The 19,366-nt window shown below is 41.8% G+C and overlaps 3 protein-coding genes across 3 annotated transcripts; 2 read left to right on the forward strand and 1 right to left on the reverse strand.

Moving 5' to 3' along the window:
• Positions 1-36: 36 nt before the first annotated feature.
• Positions 37-5,972, reverse strand: LOC144902116 (uncharacterized). Its single transcript, XM_078799077.1, has 6 exons — positions 5,494-5,972; positions 4,693-4,789; positions 2,050-2,149; positions 1,411-1,514; positions 220-457; positions 37-160 (listed from the first exon to the last, which is right to left on the reverse strand). Exons 1-5 carry the CDS (start codon positions 5,521-5,523, stop codon positions 408-410), a joined length of 381 nt encoding a protein of 126 aa, XP_078655203.1. The 5' UTR covers positions 5,524-5,972; the 3' UTR covers positions 37-160; positions 220-407.
• atp5mj (ATP synthase membrane subunit j) lies at positions 3,077-4,427 on the forward strand. The gene is made up of 4 exons (XM_058057568.2): positions 3,077-3,199; positions 3,878-4,001; positions 4,141-4,161; positions 4,308-4,427. The coding sequence occupies exons 2-4, from the start codon at positions 3,878-3,880 to the stop codon at positions 4,319-4,321; spliced, it is 159 nt and encodes a 52-aa protein (XP_057913551.1). The 5' UTR covers positions 3,077-3,199; the 3' UTR covers positions 4,322-4,427.
• On the forward strand, positions 5,344-19,348 carry gareml (GRB2 associated, regulator of MAPK1-like). The gene is made up of 7 exons (XM_058057561.2): positions 5,344-5,679; positions 8,349-8,489; positions 12,975-13,105; positions 14,139-14,304; positions 15,268-16,118; positions 17,536-17,705; positions 18,476-19,348. Exons 1-7 carry the CDS (start codon positions 5,568-5,570, stop codon positions 19,050-19,052), a joined length of 2,148 nt encoding a protein of 715 aa, XP_057913544.2. The 5' UTR covers positions 5,344-5,567; the 3' UTR covers positions 19,053-19,348.
• Positions 19,349-19,366: the final 18 nt, after the last annotated feature.

The raw sequence follows: 19,366 nt of genomic DNA on the forward strand, positions 1-19,366 counted from the left end.
CATAAAAATATGTAATCTAATGCAATACAAGCATCACCTCCATGTGTGTGACTGATGATTCTGACATTTTCTCCTGTAGGAATTTCAGTTTGTGGTGGCAGTCCTTCAGCAACTGGGCAAAATCCTCCACCCTACCTCCCTCAAGGCAGGAACACATACCCTGTGGATGCAGTGTGTGAGCACCATTACACAAATCCATCAATAGAACCAAGACTTTACCTTGAGATTATCCATGGGAGATGAGTGGCGGGGTGGTTCAGTCCATTTACTTTCAGTTTGTTGACTTTCAGGTGAACCAGGCAGGGTTTTCTATCGTTTTGGCACGCTGCTGCGACTCAAGCGCAGTGCACACTGGTGGACTTGGTGGACCAGAATGAAGCTGTGTCCAGGTCTAGTGGTACCTCTGGCTACTTGCAATGATGGGATGTCAGATTCCTTGGCGCTGCACAATCAGGAGCTTAAATGAGACAAAGACAGTCCATTTAAAGGAGTTAGTTTATTCATTTATTAATTCATTTTCCCTCCTGAGTGTGATTGTGTGATTGTGTGTGTGTGCGTGGGTGTGTGTCTAGTATGGAGGGTGGTAGGGAGGGGCTTTCTCAGTATTTATTTTTCCTTTTAATTGTGGTAATTATTTTTAATTCTGTAAAGCACTTTGTGTTGCATGTCTTTGCAGGAAAAGTGCTATACAAATAAAGTTGATTTGATTTGATTACTGCTTATCCCCAGGTCTTCCCAATCTCCTGACTATGTAGCCTACCGTTTTAAATAAACTCAGATTTGAAAAACAAGGTTTTGTGTGTTTTCAGTGAAAGTTGTGGTCAAAAAAGGCTACAGAAATCATATGTCATATTCAAGGACAGTGGGAAGACAAGCCTATTGGCTTCTATCTATTTTACATTGTTTTCAATGGTTTGGGTATTTTTGAGAGTCTGATTGCTTTTTGCAACATTGTTATCTTTACTGTTTTTACACTTGCTCTCAAAATTATTCAACCCTTATTGTAAATAATTCTATGTATTGCAACATTAAAATAACTGTGGAGTAGCTTGCAAGAAACATCCATTTTCTATGCTACTTATCCTCACAGGTCACAATGCTGGAGCCTATCCCAACTAAAAAATAGCCATCTGTTGAAATGTTAAATAAATGGAATTGACAACAATTTAGAGTCTACTTGCTCGTTATTATGTAAATGTAACCTTAGAGCCTACAGTGGACTTAACACACATGTTTTCAACTCAAAGAAAACCAAACCCAAGCACATAGAGAATACACAAACCTGCATAGGCGAGGGAGGTTTCAGTGCCGCTAACCAATGTGCTACTGTATTGTACAAGTGCAGATCTAAATGAAGACTGTCTGGGCTGTGTACAGTTGGTAGCGTCCATGATGTGTCAGTTCACGCACCTGAGACAAGGCTTGAATGGCAGCAGATCCTCCTTCCACCGCTCTTTTGTGTTCTGACTGCAGTCTTGAATTTCCTGTTCGTCTCCATCGCCGCCTCACCGGCTCTTATTGAGTATATCAGTGCACATTATTCAGCCACATGAATTCACTGAAATTCAATGCAACGTGTGTGACTAGGAAAACACACAGCATTCCAAAATGAGGCACTCCTTAATGAGCATGTAGACACAAATAAGTATTAATGTGAAAACACCCCTGTGTGACGCGGTACCATTCCCACAGTTTGCTTGTCTGCTCTACCAGGATGGTGTATGTTGGATGAATTTCTACATTTTCACACCACACAGCAACATAAAAAAACACACACGGCACCAGTCAAAAGTTTCAGCACACTCCCTCACACTCTCTATTGAATAAGAAGGTGTGTCCAAACTTATGTGTGGGACTGTAGTTCACTAAAGTAGATGAGTAATTCTCAGTACCGCACCTTAGCAAAGCTAGTGTCCTCTACAGTTGTCAAGTATTACATCCAAATAAGAACAATGTCTAAAATGAATGAATAAATCCATGAAAGTACAAAAAGAAAATGCAATACAATTTTGTTGGCGTATGTAGAGCGCTTTAACATCTTCAAATTACCTTTCTTGATATGTTTCCTCTTGCAAAAGCCGATAATTCCCCTTCTTTGCTTCTTTTAGCTCAGCAGCATGCCACCATTGCTCCAAATGCTCTCTGCAGCCTGCAACACACATGCAGAGTGAATGCAGGCATGAGCATGTAGAAACACACACACACATTAACACGCCCCTGTAGTTAATACTGACATCACAGCCAGAAAAACAAAACAAAGTTCAGTAAACAAGTAGAACTTGTTCATACTTTTTTTATAATCTGAATTGTATTGACATGAAATGCCAGTAATGACAGGGAACTTAAGTATATTGAGTAAACTCTCGGTACAGCCTCAGGTTATTTTGCGCAATTGTTTTTTTTCTATTCTATTTTGGCTGCATTATATCATTATGTTCTGTGTTGATTGGCTGGGAGATACAGTGGTATGAAAAAAGTTTGGGCGCCCCTGGTAATTGTCAAGATTTTCCATGATAAATCACTGGTTGTTGGGATCAGCCAATGAAGTTTATAGGATTTACAGAAAGTGCATAAATATGGGGACCCCAATAAAAAAATGACATCAATATTTACCAGATAGAAATAAATGCCTTCTATAGATTCCAATGAGGGTCTAGATTCTGGTTGAAGGTATTTTTGACCATTCTTCTTTCCAAAACATCTCCAGATGAGTCAGGTTTGATGGTTTCTTTAAATCACACCACAGTGTTTCACTAATATTTAGGTCTGGGTACTGGGATGATCATTCCATAACGTTGTACTTGTTCCTCTGCATGAATGCCTTAGTAGAATTAGAGCAGTGTTTAGGGTCATTGTCATTGTGGAAGTATCCAGCCCCGCTGCAACTTCAATTTTGTTACTGATTCTTGAAGACTGTTGGCAAGAATCTGCTGATGCTGACTGGAATCCATGCCACCTTCAACTTGTTTTTTATCATTAATAACCATTACAGTAATAATATTAAAAATTCTGAAATGCCAATGCAAGAGTAAGAGGATTAAGAATGCCGAAAGTGTAGTACCATATCCTTCCATTGAGTAGCGCTCAAGAGGCAAAAAGCATCATTTAGCGTAGAAGAAGCTTCTCCAACACGACTTTGACATCGGGCGATTGACTGGTGCTAGCTTGACCTTCCCTCTCCAGCGTGAGATACACAAAGGTAATGCCTACATATTTTAAATCATTTTAACCATATGCTTATTTTGTACTTCACAATCTCAAGGAAGTGAAAGTATATATATCAATGTAGTGCGTGCTACACGCATAGGTATACTTAAGCTAGCTAACATATAGCTAAGCTAGTTTAGCATTCGCTGTGTTGCACATATTGGGTCCAGAGTAGTTTTGAAACAAATATTTCCACTCAGCATGACTATTAAAATGTACTATTGACCAGTTAGTTAATTAAATCATTTGCCAACTGAGTTGAGACCGGTCGTTCGAGCATAAGGATGCAGTAATTGTGTTACTTTAGTCACGATCAACTACTGATTGGCCAAGTGATTGAGCCTTTGAAAGAGGCAAAACATGCACTAATATTGTCTTGTAAGTGGTGGTTTGTCCTAAGAAATACACCCCATAAGTCAAGAAATACTTGAAATTTCACACACAGCTCATTGCTCATGTACAAAACACCCACTGTAACTTTAGACTGACAATGACATGTGTGCAACATTTAAGTAACATTTACACAGCTGAGGGGACATGCTAGCACTATGATTGCAACAATATGGTGTTAGCTGTGTAACATTCTACTGCAGTTATTGCCCCGGTTACTCCAGGTTTTAGAACGAGTTGAAACTAGTGAATGAAATGTGAATTTTGTTTCCTCCCACAGATGGCTGGACGCATGTTGGCAAATTGGTGGTCAAAGTTGGGCCCCTACTACACCAAGGCATATCCAGAGATGTGGGTGGGCCTTGGCATCATGACGGTCCTCTACTACAAGGTCTCCTATGGAGGTGAGTTGAGGATTTGTCAGTCCATTGTGCAATAGTTCACGAGGGTGAAATGACAGCAATTCAAATAAATTCTATTTACCTAAAGGCATGTGGGTGAATGGAAATGATACAATGTGATTATTTTCTATCTTCATTCCAGGCAAGAAGGCTGTGAAGGCCAGTAAGTAAACGTCACTTCTCATTTATGACAGTATTGTTTTGTAATGAATGAGTTTTGTGGTGTCAAATAGTTTGCAGTTACATATATTTTCCTCTAGATGTCACTGTCAAAACCAAGTTGTCCTAAATGAGTGTTTCTCTTTGCAGAGCCGGCTCATTAGGTTTTCAACCCCGCTGACCAAACCCACCTGCTGTAAATCTGACCGCCCATTCCCAATTCATGGACATCTTGTTAATATGGAATTAATAAAATTGTCAGTCAACCAACACACTATTTTCTTTTATTGAATGAAATGTGAAGGAAGTCACATAGATGTTCCAACACAAGCTCCTGCCTGAGGCCAACATGCCAACCACTAGTCCACCGTGTGACCCTGTTGACATACTGTATCCCATACTTCCATTGTTGTAACAGCATAAGCATCATGAGAGATGACGCTCCCAGTACTCCCATTACTATTCTGTTGGTTGCACTTTGACTTTACAGATGTACCTAATCAAGTGGCTAGTGTGTATAGTATGTAGATCTTACCCACAGTAGCAGGATTCTCTGAGATCGTTGATTGTGCCATGCAGGATGAGTCTCTCACTGGTCTGCTGTGTAGACGCTTTACTGACACTGCCGCTTCCTGCCAATGGTACCAATGTTATGTCACAAATACCTTAATAGAACCATCACACTGACACTGTCTTTTTATCCAGAAGTCATATACATTATACACAGCATCACTCTTTTAATTATTACATTTTCATTCACTGATACTTTCCCTACAGTGTCAAATTTAAAACAAAAACTAATTCTGCCATTAATACACTTTTTTTTTTAAACATACACACTCAAACATCAATACTGACACATTTAACAGCAAGGCAAAAAAAGGGGCGAAGTTCTGAGGCATGTTTTGTATGGGGAAACAGTGTCATCTAGTGGACAATTTTAAATACCGGTAGTCCCAATTAAAAAAATAAAGCTCCGCTAAAGAAAATTCCTCCTATAAAGATCACTATTAATCACTGCTCTGTATTAATGATAAAATTGTATCTGAAAATGAGACAAACAGTGTCATCTGGTGGAGTACTTGAATACCACTGGATTGTGCAGGTGTACCTAATGTAGTGGCTGAATATAAAGCACGTGAGATGTTTTTTTTTGCTACTTAGTAGCCTGTGCTTTGTAGTTCACGTGCACGTAGAGGGAGCGGAGGAGGGGGGGGATGTCAAAGCCCTCCCTCCACAGGCGCGCACACTCTGCTGATCCTTCTCCTCCATTCAAACATGGCGAAAGTCTTAAAGATTACTCCTCCACCAACACTCCCACCTCCATCGTACTCACCTTCAACCAAACAAGCACCGCCGCCATCATCTTCACCCTCCTCCTCCTCTCCGGCACAGTGATGACCCGGGAGGATGGAGAAGTTGTCGGCGAGCCTGTCGGAGATCTCCTGGAGCCCGTTAGCGCTGCCGTTGGACGCGGTGGTCAGCAAGTTCCGTCTGCCCACTCTGGTCCGCCTGGCCCACGGTAAGATAAGACAAGACACACACGGTTAACGGCCTGACTTCCACGGCTGTGACAACTTTTACCGTCTTTTGACAACTGTTGGCGAACGAACACTTGCTCCTCGGCTAAGGAGAAGAAAGCAGGACAATTCGAGCACTGGATTGTGATTATACAACTTGTAATGTGGCGGTACAAGGAAAAGATTTAACTACTTTGGACGGTGAGTTGGAAAAAGTCTAAAAAAAATTCAAGCGAGGTGTTAAAAACTCCGGGTTTTAATTGCACCGGATTACGAGAAATGTTTCCTGTTTCCGGTATGGGCCTTCAAAATAAAAATATTAAACGTTAATTGTGAATGACAACTTCTTCAATGTTTATCACGGGGCTAGTCAACAAAATTGGGTGGGGCTTAAATATTATTCTTAATTTGTATGTAATCAGTCAATGCATTACCCCACCACAGATGTATTATATGACAAGGCCACTGCTGAAAAAAGAAGAAAATAACTCACTGAAAAAAAGACTATAGTTTAAGATTTTCAATAGAACCTAATGCAAAAACACAAGTCAAAGATCCTCACTTAGACCATAAGTGATGATCATATTGTGTTTTTTTTAGGACAAACTGCAACAACTCCAGTCAAAGATCCCCTATATAACAGGAACACTATATTTTTTAAGAACTGACTTTATAAAGCAGCCATCAAAGTTCCTCTATATGAAAAATCCACTGCCAAAACCGCTAGATAAAAGATTTTCTGTATGTCAGACCAGCTTGGCTGTTTTTAAGAACCTGCGACCAAAAATATTCGTCAAAGATCCTCTATACATATGCCAGGAGCACTCTGCTATTTTTACCAACCTACTGCACTTGTCACAGGTCCCCTAGAACAGGATGACTGTGCTGTTTTAAGAACCCACCGCTATAAACACTATATGACAAGCGTGCTCTGCCGCAAAAGCACTAGTCAAAGATTCTCCATTTGACAGGATCATGTTGTTTTAGAGGCTCTGCTGTTTTTGAAGAACCTACTGCCATATATGTTTGTCAAAGACCCTCTATGTACTGTATATATGACAGGAGCACTCCTAAAAACAGACTGCAAAAAATAACATGCTGATCAAAAATCCTCTTTATGAAAGGACGTCTGCTGTGTTTATATTAACCCACTGCTAAAATGCTGAACAGAATGCTTGAAGTTGGAGTGCTTTACTACAAAAACATTAGTCAAAGATCCTCTATAACAGCAGTCCCCAACCACCGGGCTCTGAAAAAATCCACATGTGTAAATGAACATCGACATCGATTTTGAAAATATGGGTAGTTTTCATGAACAGCTACAAATCCCATAGTTTTTGCATGTATGTGTTTGTTGTGAGCGGCAACTTGTCCCACTTTGTTCGACGGCCCTTTTGAACGCACCATAAGAGGACATACTGCAAAAACTCAAGTCAAAGATCCTCTATACCAGAACTTCTCTTCAGTTTGAGAACCTCACACCAAAACTGTTAGTCAAAGATCCTCTATATACTGTATATTGCTATTTTTAACAGACTGAAAAAAAAAAACGTTAGTCAAAGATCCTCTATATGACATTGCTCTGGCGGGCCGCCAGTTGAATAGCACTGTTTTACAATATTCTCCATAAAAAAGGTCTTAACTTTGGCATATACAGTACCTCCCCCAAGACCAGAAAGTGCTTATTTGAAGTTGCAAAGTGTATTTTTCGATGCCAAACAAGCCTGAGCTCTTATTGTGAAAAGTAGAGCAATCTGTTTCCGTTATTAGTTTGGTTTATTTTTTGCATGTCAGCATTTATATTTGTTATTCTTGCAGTTTTCATCCTTTTCTTTAAAGTATCAAAGTCGTCATCGTGTTTCTTAAATTTGTTTCGCTGGTTGCCAGAGTGAATGTCACCTCCAAGCGGGTGGGGCGGCTTGACTTTGGGGAAGGGTTTGCGGTGGGTGTTCTGTCCAAGTTGTTCTGGTCCGGAGCTGCCCGGAAAGCCACAAAGTGTCTGTTGTGCTGCTAAAGTGCTGCTCAATTCTTTTCATATGTAAATGATGCGATGTGTCGGTGGATGTGCGGAATACTAAGGAACGAGGAGGGAACGCTTAGCGTCGTGGAGAAGAGCGTGCGACCGAAACGTATGCAGATTTGTTTGCTCAGTCAGCCTACACAAATATTACGTACTAGTTCATTAAACACACATAAGCATATGAGCTCACAATTTACTTTAAAAATATTTTGTTGTAATATTGCAATTTCTCATACGGATTGCATTCATTTTCAAATGGGTACATTTGGGCTCCCTCTAGTGGTACTCAGAAACACCAGAGATGTGTTTCTTTAAATAAAAATACAATTATGTTGCAGACTTATACAAATACACATGATTTATCAACAACTTGCTGAAAATGAATTAAAATGAAATGAAACTGGGTTTTGTGGCGATACTTGGTGTAACGTGTGTGAGAGCGTGACTCAAATGAACCACTGTGCTACGTGTGTGTGTTGAGTGTGTAATAGTGGGTTGCCATCAACATTGCAAGCATGGTGAGCCATATACTGATGTCAGTAATTATCTACTGTGTACTCATCCTTTATGTAAGTTTTACTGTTTGTATTCCAGCGGCAGTTGTTTCATTGCTGACGTGTGTTACACGTGTGTACACTTTGTGTTTCTAAGGTGAATGCGTTGAGGGTCTATCAGAGGAGGATGTGGTTCTGCTCCATTCCTGTCGTCAGTGGACTACTGTGACGGCTCATAGCTTAGAAGAAGGACACTACGTCATTGGACCCAAGATTGACATCCCCCTACAGTATCAAGGTGAGAACACACACTTCCCTAGGTAGTACATATGGACAATGTTTAGATCAGTTTGGTGTTGAAGAACCTGCACAGAAACCTGACTTAGAGTCCATGAAAACACATCAGTGAATACAAGGCCAAATACTTCTAGTATTTTTAGTGGCCCATTATTCGTCAAAAAATATTGAAATACAAGTTATGTGTAGTATTCTGGCCACTAGAAATCAGTAATGAGCCATGACATTTCATTACAGTGCTGTCACACTGTATGTAGTCAGCCATGGCATATCTGAGGTTCTCCTCCTATTCCATGTGGAAGTGGTTTGTTACTTTGTATTTCTTCCCCACTTGGTTTGAAACCCTTAAGTTTAGGAATAAAGAAGTCTAAATAGTTAGGGCCACACAGTTATGTGATCAGGAATTGGACAATTCATAGGTATACATGTGAGTGTGAATGATTGTCTTTTTGTGCCCTGTGATTGGCTGGCAACCAGTCCATGGTGTATATTGGCACCAGTGTACCCCCCGAAAGCCTAATGAGGATAAGCGGCATAAAAAATGGATGGATAACTAGTTAGCTTGCTCGCATGCTATGCAGCCGTGTCCGTGCAGTGATCCCCATCAAGGTGACTATAGGGCTGTTATTTCATGTCTACATGGCTCTGATGATGGTAAAAAAAAAACATATTTAGAAAGTCATAAACAGGTTCTCTAACTACAGAAATATAGAATGTTGAATATGAAATCCTGCTTCATGGAAAATCACTTCAGGAACCAATTAAGCAATTAACAATCTTTTAATGCCTTATACTGTATTTGTATTGTAGTACATTTTTATTTTATTTATTCATTCATTCATTCATTTTCTACCGCTTTTCCTCATGAGGGTCGCGGGGGTGCTGGAGCCTATCCCAGCTGTCTTCGGGCGAGAGGCGGGCTACACCCTGGACTGGTGGCCAGCCAATCACAGGGCACATACATATAGACAAACAACCATTCACACTCACATTCATACCTACGGACAATATGGAGTGGCCAATTAACCTAGCATGTTTTTGGAATGTGGGAGGAAACCAGAGTCCCCGGAGAAAACCCACGCATGCACGGGGAGAACATGCAAACTCCACACAGAGAGATTGCCGAGGGTGGAATTGAACCCTGGTCTCCTAGCTGTGAGGTCTGCGCGCTAACCACTAGGTCGCCGTGCCGCCCTTATTTTATTTATTGATAAATGTAATTAATTTTTGAAAAAAAAAGAGCGAGGGTGCATTATTTGAAGCGAGGAGTGGCGAGGTACGACTACAGTATTGTACTTGCACAACCTGTGTTGTCAAAGCATCTTCTTGCTAGAAAATGTTGAGTGAATGAACATGTGAGACAGCGCCATCAAACCACTTTCTATTTAAGTTGCCATTTAAAAGAAAAATATAGGGATGATTTTCAGTGGATACTAACCCTACACAAATGTCAGGGGAGTACTGATTTGTGTGATACTGCGAAGACACAGACACATAGTCGTAGTTTACCTGACCCGCATTCATTGACTGCAAGCTGGATGAGTCTACTCAGTGTGACCTCACCGGAGCTCATGTCCACAATCCCATTCTTCCCACTGGCGGCGCAGTCAGTGGTATTATTGGCAGTGTAACTGGAGCTTTATGCCTCCTCTTCATTGCTTCCTCTGCTGATGGAGCGCTGATGTCACCTCACACCACTGACGCCTCCCCGGCTCCTTTTTTTTTGGAAGAATGGAAGAACTTTTAGTGGATGATTGTCCTTCGAGATAAACATTTGACTGCCTTCATTGTGAGGACGAGTCCTGACATGCGGTATCATGTAGACTGCAGATATTCACCAAAAATATAAACACAACACTTTTGTTTTTGCTCTCATTTTTCATAAGCTGAACTGTAAAACGTGTACACAGACGACAAATTTGGTCGTCTAAACCTGTGTAAGTGAGCACTTCTGTGTCATATCAAGATGTTGATTAGAGAGTATAACTATTGCACAGCTGTGCCTTAGGCTGGCCACAATAAAAGGCCACTCACTTTCGACAAATCACTGCTTTATTCTGCTAAAAAAGCAGATAACCTGTCCGGCTCATTCGTTATTATATTCATGGCTCTCACTTCATATGAGTTGTTTTGAAGTGGAAAACAAAAATTCTCTAGGTTTTCTCAAACTGTTATTCTCATATACTCTTCATTCTCATATATTATTCATACCTTTCAAAAAAACCCAACAAAAAACAGAAAAATGAATAAACTTTGCTTTGGTTCCGATTTTCTACAAGAAAAGCTCTGATAAAACATTCCACTGTTCTCAAATATCTTACTTTTTATTTTCCTACACAAAATAAGATGAAAAATAAATGAACAAATCAAGAATAAAGAAAATCAATCAATCAGTAATAAATAAATAAATATAATAATAATAATAAAACGGCAAATAATAAAAACTTAAGAAACCACATATAGTTGGTGGGTAGACAAATTATTTTTTCAGATTAAAATGAACAAAGCATTATTAGAGCCCTGTAGACATGACAAAACACGACTATAGTCACATTTATACTCTTTATTCACAACATATTGCGCAACTGCAGGGTTGCTAACTCGCAAACTAGCGACCTAAACGGTAGCCTTAAAGTTATTTGCTTTAAACTTAAATAGCCAAAAACTTACCACTTCCACATGGATAGGGAGGATAATTATTAACAGTTATTTAACCTTTAACATGAACATTAGTCAAACGTAATAATTTTTTCTGGGTACATGATACCATACAGAATCCATATCAAACGTGCGCGGGCCACACTAACATTAAACTTTCATATCAAGGCGGGGGCCTCAAACTAGTGTCCTGCGGGCCACATTTGGCCCGCGGGCCGCGTGTTTGAGACCCCTGCTCTAATAGAAACCCAAATACACAAATTGTCTCCTGCCAACAATTATAATGTAAGATGACTTTTGGGCAAACTTCCAAGGTGAACTGCGGGCTGAATCACAAACCACTGGCAGTGATGAGCTCATGTCTGTGTGATGACTTCATACAGGAAGTCCAAATATGCTTAGGAGGAGAGTAATATAGGTTACCCCCTGAGGATACACAACAGGATGCTCCCTCTCACTGCCCTCCCTTTTGCATGGGAGATGAATGAATTGTAGAAAACCGAAAAGCTGAATGGCGGATACTATATCCGGACAAAGTAAGCTCAGACAGAGAGTAGAACACCCCTGAACTTGTACAATTTTCAGAAGAAATACACCAATAAAGTTCTCCTAAGAATTCAGCGGTGGCCTCTAAAGCAAAGATTGTACGCTGATGTGGCAACCAGCTGGCCAAACATAAACATATGAAATCATATTTCAGAGTGGGTTATTGTTTGTGTTTAGAATCACTTGTAGTACAGTACTACAGCAAAACACACTTTAAGCCTTTAGTAGCTGTATTTTCAGAGTACGCCTTGGGGAGATAAAATCTGTGGGTCGTAAATGACCCCCGGGCCGCACTTTGGACACCCCTGCCTAGAACCTGAAATGGGACTTGTGAGATGACTTTACCCATTGACAGCCAACTGTATGAAGTATGTGTCTTATCAGTATGCTATTATGACATTTCATGTGCTCTCTTGAGGTTCTTCAAGTGGCTCACTTCCATCCAGTCCTCCTCCTCATAACATGTTTTGGTTTTGTGGAATCCCCTGTTGTCATTTCATGCTCCGTCCGTCACTTTTCACCCTGCGAGGGGGCGTGTGGGAAGCAGTGCTTGTTGGGTTTTTTTCTGTCTTATCCTGGGAGCTGTTTGGATGGAAAGTTGGCTTGGGGGTGGGGGTAGCGGGGAGATGGATGCAGGAGTTTTGGTATTCAGCTCCGAGACTCTCAGACTAAAAAAAAAAAATGTTCTCTCTCTCATAAGAAATAGAAAGATCCTTTGGGCATCCTCAGCATTCAATACACGCTGCATTCAAATGAAGCAAACTAGTTGAGTGTCAATACCTTTTATACCTTATTGCTTTATTGGTTACGTTAAGCAAAGAAAAACAAACATTAACTCGACTGCAACGCTGCCTGCTTCCCATCATGGAGTGTGAAAGATTTACAGATGGAGGAGGGGATGAGGAAGTGAGAGAAAGGCAAAGAGTTTGTGTGTATGTGTGTGTGTGTGTGTGTCTCCATGGTGATGTGTCTCTGCTCTGTGTGAGAATGGGGGTCCTTTGCTGGTTTCCATGCCAACCCCGTCAGCTGTTGATTGGCTCGAGAGCTGGTGCCAGGTCAGAGGTCAGTGAGGTGTCTTTGTGCTCCTGTCATCCAAAGCAGTGTGTTTTTGTTAGAAAGAATGTTGGCTGTCTAATGGGGTGGGGTGGCGGGGGGGGGGGGGGGGGAACACCCCTCACACCTCTTATCTCCTCAGCGATAATCTTGTATGCCAATCATACTTCCATGGAGGTCGCCTTAACCTTTTCTTTCACCATCCGTGCTTCTCTTGTTGTCGTTGCAGGGAAGTTCAAGTTGTTGGATGAAGACCGAGACATCAGGGATCCAGTCCAGTATTTCTCCAGCGTGGAGGAGGTGGCTGCAGTGTTCCCCGACCGTGTCTTTGTCATGGAAACGGTCACGTTCAGCGTCAAGGTTCATCCCCCACCCCCGTTGCTTCTCTCTCACTTTTAACTGCTGGCCTGTATCCACTTTATTTACACTCACTGGCTCAAAGACGAGTTAGTCATGCAAAGTGAGATCCAGTACAAGAACTACGTGGCAAAAGGTCTGCCTTCCTGCATGCAGTGTACCTCGACTTTCTCATAGAGGTTCATGCATTAAAGGAATGTGACGACATACTGAATGTTCTGAACTCCATTTCTGTGTGAGCGCATGATTAAGCAGAACGATGCTACCTTGTGTGGATGTAGCTTTGCTAGAATGAGAATGAAACAACACTGCCTCTGGTGGTTGCAGCCAAGTAGTGCAGATGAATCAACAATTCCAACCAATTGACTACATTGTTCACCATTTACTAATTTAACTGGTCCATCTGTAATGTATTATTTACCAAAAAATTAAAACAGCGGTTAATAAATATAAAATATCTAATCCTTGCAAAGGATTTAATAAGTCCTAATATGTGGAAAAAAAATTAAAATAAAGATTTTTTTTTCTAGAATTAGGTTGGGGAAAGTTATGGGAATAAATTCATAATATCACAAGAAGAAAATTAAAGATTATTTAAGAAGAAAGTTGAAATACTTGTAAAAATGGGAAAAGATGGCCAATGACCAAAGTTCATAAAAATAACATTTTCACCAATACCACAAAGCTGAGATGCAACTATAAACTTTTTAGCATATCTACATGCTTTACAAAATTTTACATTTTTCAGCATGTGGCCTCACAAGAAAAAGTTTGGACACCCCTTGGTTACACAGTTTACCGTAATTATATACCTTCTGCCACCTGATAGAAGAGTATTTAATTCATCTGTGAATCAAAATAAATTATAAATAAATAATACTTTTTTTAAAAAAAACAAATAGTAGTGATCAGTTTCAACACCTTCAACCCACACACCATCTCTGCGTCTTCTCCACACTCACACAGCACTTTCTCATTCTCCACCAATCCCATGTAAGGTGCATTCATGGACTGTGTCATGTGTACAATTATACAGGTGGTTTCAGGGGAGTTCAGCGAGGACAGCGAGCACTACAGCTTCACTCTGCAGGCAGGAGATGAGCTGTCACTCATGGGGAAGGCCGAGCTCCTATGTGCCACGCCTACTAAGGAAAAGACAGGACTGAGCGCACTCTTGAGACGCCTGGGGAAGACGCCCCGAAGTAAGAAATCCATCCATTCATCATTTTCTACACTCCATGTACTCATTTGGGTGAGAAGAGGGGTACACCCTGGAGTGGTCACCAGTCAATCACAGGGCACATTTAGTGCAGGGGTGTGCAAACCTTTTACAGAGAGGGACATATCCTGAAAAATGCAGCAAAATACGTTTGGTGCGCAATGAGGTGTTATACTTCAGGAATCACGGCAGCTGAAACGTTACGTACCACCGTTCCACTGGGACAAGACTGACATTCCGCTATAGAACCAACACGCCCTAGTGTTGAGACAGATGCATGCACATATATTTGGAGGCCAGAAAAATAAACAACTTTTTTTTAATTTATCGTGTGATTGATTTATTAACAACACACACAATATTTCAAAATTAGAATTTTATACAAAATATTTTACAATTTTTTTTACAAAATTAGCATTTCTCTATGCTACAAAAGAGACATTTTTCCTCATATTTTGACTTTATTCCTGTAAAATTGCCACTTTCTCTCTCATTCAAGTACATCTTTTTTTCACTCAATATTTTGACTTTATTCTCATAAAATTACAGCTGTTTTTCATTTCTGCCATTTTTTCCTGTAATTTTGACGTTATTACCATTGTATTTTTTATTTTATTCTGGTAACATTACAACTTTTTTCGCAACATAATTTTTTCCAAAAATGACAAATGTTTTTTATATTACGACTTCAAAAAATATAACATCTTTCTGTAATTGTTCAGCTCTGTGCTACTAACAGGACAGAATTATTGGTGGAAATTACTACTTTTTTCTGTAATATTTTGAGAATAAAATGACTACAGATTTTTCTTTTTTTTGGTAGACTTATTATATTTTTACCCCAGGCTGCACTGTGGACACCTCTGATTTAGAGTCTCCAATAAACCTAACATGACGAGGCATCTTTAAGCTACAGATTGCATCCTATGTTTTTGTTGTGTTGCAGGTAAAACTCCCTGTCTGGTGTGTATGAACCATCGCACCAATCAGAGCGTCAGTCTGCCTTTTGCCTGCCGCGGACGCTTTTGCACACGCTCGCTGTTGGAGCAAGGCATGCTGGGTGGAGAGCATACAGTACGCAGCATCATTGAGAGGGTCCGCCTCCCCGTCAACGTGTCTGTGCCATCACGCCCTCCGCGAAACCCTTACGACCGCCACGCCGTACGAGAAGGCCACCGCTACAAACTGCTCAACATCGTCAGCAAGACGGTGGTACTCTGCATGGTACTCCGCCGACAGGAAGTGTCGCCCTCTCACTTCCTGCTGCTACGCTGCATGCCCCGCTTCAACGCCGCCGAGGCCTCTGTGCACACGGCGGCGCTGGAGAGCCTCCTTTTGCGATACGCCTTCGACACAGACGCCTATTCCCGCGCCGTGAGGGAAACCCGTCCGGAGTTGGAGTGTATGACGGAGGAGTGTGTCAGCCCGCGGCGCTCACGCATGTGTGTGGCGGCGCAGGACTCTTTGGCACCGGCGCTGCAGCAGCTGACAATGTGCGGATACGGGAGCGGGGTTTCGGACAGCCTATCACAACGCTGTAGAGACTCTTTTGGGGTCCAGCTGGGGGAGGGGCCAGGCGAGGAACGGGAGTATGTGACTCCGGAGTGGACTGAGGCTGAAATGAGGACCAGTGAGGAAATCCCCTATGAGGAACTTTGGACCAATCAGAACGCAGAGGGCCTCGGAAAGGAACCAAACCTTATTTCCTTCCATTCGTCCTCCTCGCTGGATGGTTCGCTCGCTACCATGGTGACCACAGTGGCTGCTCCGCCTCCTGTACCTCCAAAATCTGATGCTGTGAGTGAATTATTCTTAACGTACTACTTTTTACTACAACCAAAATACTTTTTTTCTTATTTTTTTTACTTACAGCTTCTTTGCCAACAGCAATATACTAAAAGTCTTCATAGGATGATTAGAAAATTAATTGGCAACACTTGTTTGCTTTACTTTTGAAAGAAGAGGTGCTCAAATGTTTTTCATGACTTCAAGAAGAAAAAAAATGCTTCCTTGTGGACATGGTGACCCCCACTGCGAGCTAAATGAGCCCATATATAAAGTAGGCTTTGCTACACATCCTAAAATAAAGCTTAAAGCTCTGCCAACAAAGTGCAGATATGTCAAATTAAAAACAGCAATAATTAGAAGAAAAAATAACAGTAGAAAAACACCATGTACAATAAACAGGTTAATGACTTTCTAGTTGTCCTTTTTTCTACATTACACCATAGATGCTAATTCTTTATACTAATAATTGAATGAATGAATAAATTATATTATGAATGTTGTACCCGAAGTCATGGGATTCTTGCTATATTGCAGTTATATCATGTGAAGAATGTCAGTTAAAAAAAAACAAAAAAACCAAGGTAAATACAAAGATTTTTAGGTTTTATCCACAATGTAGTGACGGCGAGGCGTAATATCGCGAGGTTTGAGGTGTTCAATTAAATTCAACCGGCATTACTCACCACCGACGGGGGCTAGTCGTCTTTTCTGCTATAGCTAATGGCTTCTTCTTGTCCCGTGGGAGTTTCCCGTGTAACGCGTCTTCAAATGCGGGATGAGTTTTGATAAACTTCCTCGGTTGTGTTCCCCTACGGGTAACTTGTGCTACATTCAGCCGCAACACGTCTTTTTCGGAACTTAAACGAGACATGAACACTGACGCCATTACTCTTTCGTGCTTAACGCCAGTTAGCTCACCTGCTGTTGTGATCACGTGAATTCTTCCTCTTCGTTTATTGGTGGATTACTACCATATCTTTGAGGTGTATACCGCCACCTACTGTCTCATGCTGGATATTATGGGAAAATTTGCGTAGGGTGACTTTATTATTACAAAAATTAAATAGTTTTTACTTACGCATAGGCACAATCATCATACAAGCAATCCATCAAATCTTTATTCATATGAGGAAGAACAAAGTAGACCTTTTAGATCAGTGCTGTATGTAAGGTTCAAATTAAAGGGCTTGTTTGGTTTAAAGGCAGCTTAAAGCGGAACCAACATGGTGTGTGGGAGCTGAATTATAGCCTGACACGCATAGTGTTCCTCATTCCTGATATTTAGTCTGCCATACTTTCTGTGTGTGTAAAGAGCCTTGTGAAGGATTTCGTGGAAAGTGTAAAGGTCGCCCAAGTTTGACATTTACCAAACAGAACACACCTTTTTGTGTCAGTGTGGCTCTCATTTCCATGCGTGTATGTGTAGGTGCGAGAGGAGTGTCGCTATTTGATCGCTCCTCCAGTGCCTCCTCGCTGCTCCAAACTGGGTTCCATCTCCAGTCCGGCCCCCAGTCCTCCTGTCCCCCCACGTTTTCCCAAGACTTCCACCTCCCCCAGGCCCAACCTCTCCTTCTATTCCTCAGGACTACAGGACAGGTACACTCACCTGCTTGTTTGAAACTCACGTTGAAAAACGTACAAACTTCACAACCAAAATAGTAACATTTGTGTATGTAATATCTACTGTATATTACATAGAACAGAGGTGTCCAAAGTGCGGCTCAGGGGCCATTTCAGCCTGCAACTGTTAAAGTGAAACAGTTAAAGAAGAAAATGAAAAAAAGAAATATGAGGTGGCAGCATGGCGGACTAGTGGTTAGTGCACAGACCTCACAGCTAGGAGACCAGGGTTCAATTCCACCCTCGGCCATCTCTGTGTGGAGTTTGCATGTTCTCCCCGTGCATGCGTGGGTTTTCTCCGGGTACTCCGGTTTCCTCCCACATTCCAAAAACATGCTAGGTTAATTAGCCACTCCAAATTGTCCATAGGTATGAATGTGAGTGTGAATGGTTGTTTGTCTATATGTGCCCTGTGATTGGCTGGCCACCAGTCCAGGGTGTACCCCGCCTCTCGCCCGAAGACAGCTGGGATAGGCTCCAGCACCCCCCGCGACCCTCGTGAGGAAAAGCGGTAGAAAATGAATGAATGAATGAAATATGAGGGGAATAAAGTCATAACATTAAGAGAAAAAAATTGTATCAAGTTAAAATATTACTAAAATAATTTTAATATATAATACAGTACAGATTTTTTTTTGCACAATCAAAAACCTAAAAAAAAAAGCGTCATGTGTCATTTTTCCAGTAATTCTTATTTTGAGTCATGCTAATGCTAGATGCTAATGTGGTGCTAATTCTGTTCCTAGCTGCTCACCTTCTCCAGACACTTCCCTCTACTGCTATCCATGTTCCTGGGCTGATTGCCCCGCCCCCAACCCTACCAGTCCCGATCCAGTCTCAGCCATCCCCGCGGACGCCCCAGCCATCTCTCAGACAGCACAAGCCACCTGGGCCGAGCCGTGGGTGGACTCCTTCACCACTGGACCTCGACTGAGACCACCCCCCCCACAGAGTCGCTTTGCACCTTTTGGTGCTTTGAACCCTTTCAATCGTCTGTCCCCTTGCCCGTCACCCGAGCCTGCGGACGATCCAGATTCCTCTAGGGGTGCAGAGGGGGGCGGGATCGAAGGTGTGGCCGCACCCGCTGACCCCACCTGGCGCCCCCCCTCTGACCTGTCTGCACTGTCGCTTGAGGAGGTGTCGGCGTGTCTACGTTTCATCGGCCTGTCGGAGGCCGCGGTGTCTGTTTTCCAGAGGGAGCGAATTGATGGCCGCCTCCTGGTTCAGCTCACTGAGGACATCCTGTCACATGACTTTCATCTGAGCCGACTCCACGTCACCAAGATCACACAGTTCATACAAGGATGGAGACCCAAGATCTAACAGAATTCTCCGTCCGCCAATCAATAGACTTCAGTGTCTCTAGCTCCGCCTTAATGTGGTACAGTCCAGATCACTTTCACAACTTTTTACAATGAAAACACAAAAACTAGCATAGAGCTGAACCAAACTGCACGACAGGGCTAGAACTTGCCTCTTAGCCATCTCAAATGTGCCTTCCACGGTGTCCGAGTGAGACTTGAATGCATCTGACGCCTCATTGGCTGTTGCATCCATACTTCTTCCTGTCCCAAACCCCAAACTGGGATTGCCAAATCAGGTCTTTGTCGCAGATTCGGTTATGCTACTATACAGCC

Source organism: Doryrhamphus excisus, linkage group LG19 (assembly GCF_037039965.1).
Source record: "Doryrhamphus excisus strain RoL-2023G ecotype Guam linkage group LG19, RoL_Dexc_Guam_v1.1, whole genome shotgun sequence".
Lineage (NCBI taxonomy): Eukaryota > Metazoa > Chordata > Actinopteri > Syngnathiformes > Syngnathidae > Doryrhamphus > Doryrhamphus excisus.

Coding starts and splice junctions, on each gene's coding strand:
- LOC144902116 (XM_078799077.1), bottom strand. CDS start 5,523: ATGATGGCGGCGGTGCTTGTTTGGTTGAAG. Junction 4,790..5,493: donor CGGTGCTTGTTTGGTTGAAG/GTGAGTACGATG, acceptor TACCATTGGCAG/GAAGCGGCAGTGTCAGTAAA. Junction 1,515..2,049: donor GAGGAAACATATCAAGAAAG/GTAATTTGAAGA, acceptor ATACTCAATAAG/AGCCGGTGAGGCGGCGATGG.
- gareml (XM_058057561.2), top strand. CDS start 5,568: ATGGAGAAGTTGTCGGCGAGCCTGTCGGAGATCTCCTGGAGCCCGTTA. Junction 16,119..17,535: donor TACCTCCAAAATCTGATGCT/GTGAGTGAATTA, acceptor GTGTATGTGTAG/GTGCGAGAGGAGTGTCGCTA. Junction 17,706..18,475: donor TCCTCAGGACTACAGGACAG/GTACACTCACCT, acceptor TTCTGTTCCTAG/CTGCTCACCTTCTCCAGACA.
- atp5mj (XM_058057568.2), top strand. CDS start 3,878: ATGGCTGGACGCATGTTGGCAAATTGGTGGTCAAAGTTGGGCCCCTAC. Junction 4,002..4,140: donor CTACAAGGTCTCCTATGGAG/GTGAGTTGAGGA, acceptor TCTTCATTCCAG/GCAAGAAGGCTGTGAAGGCC.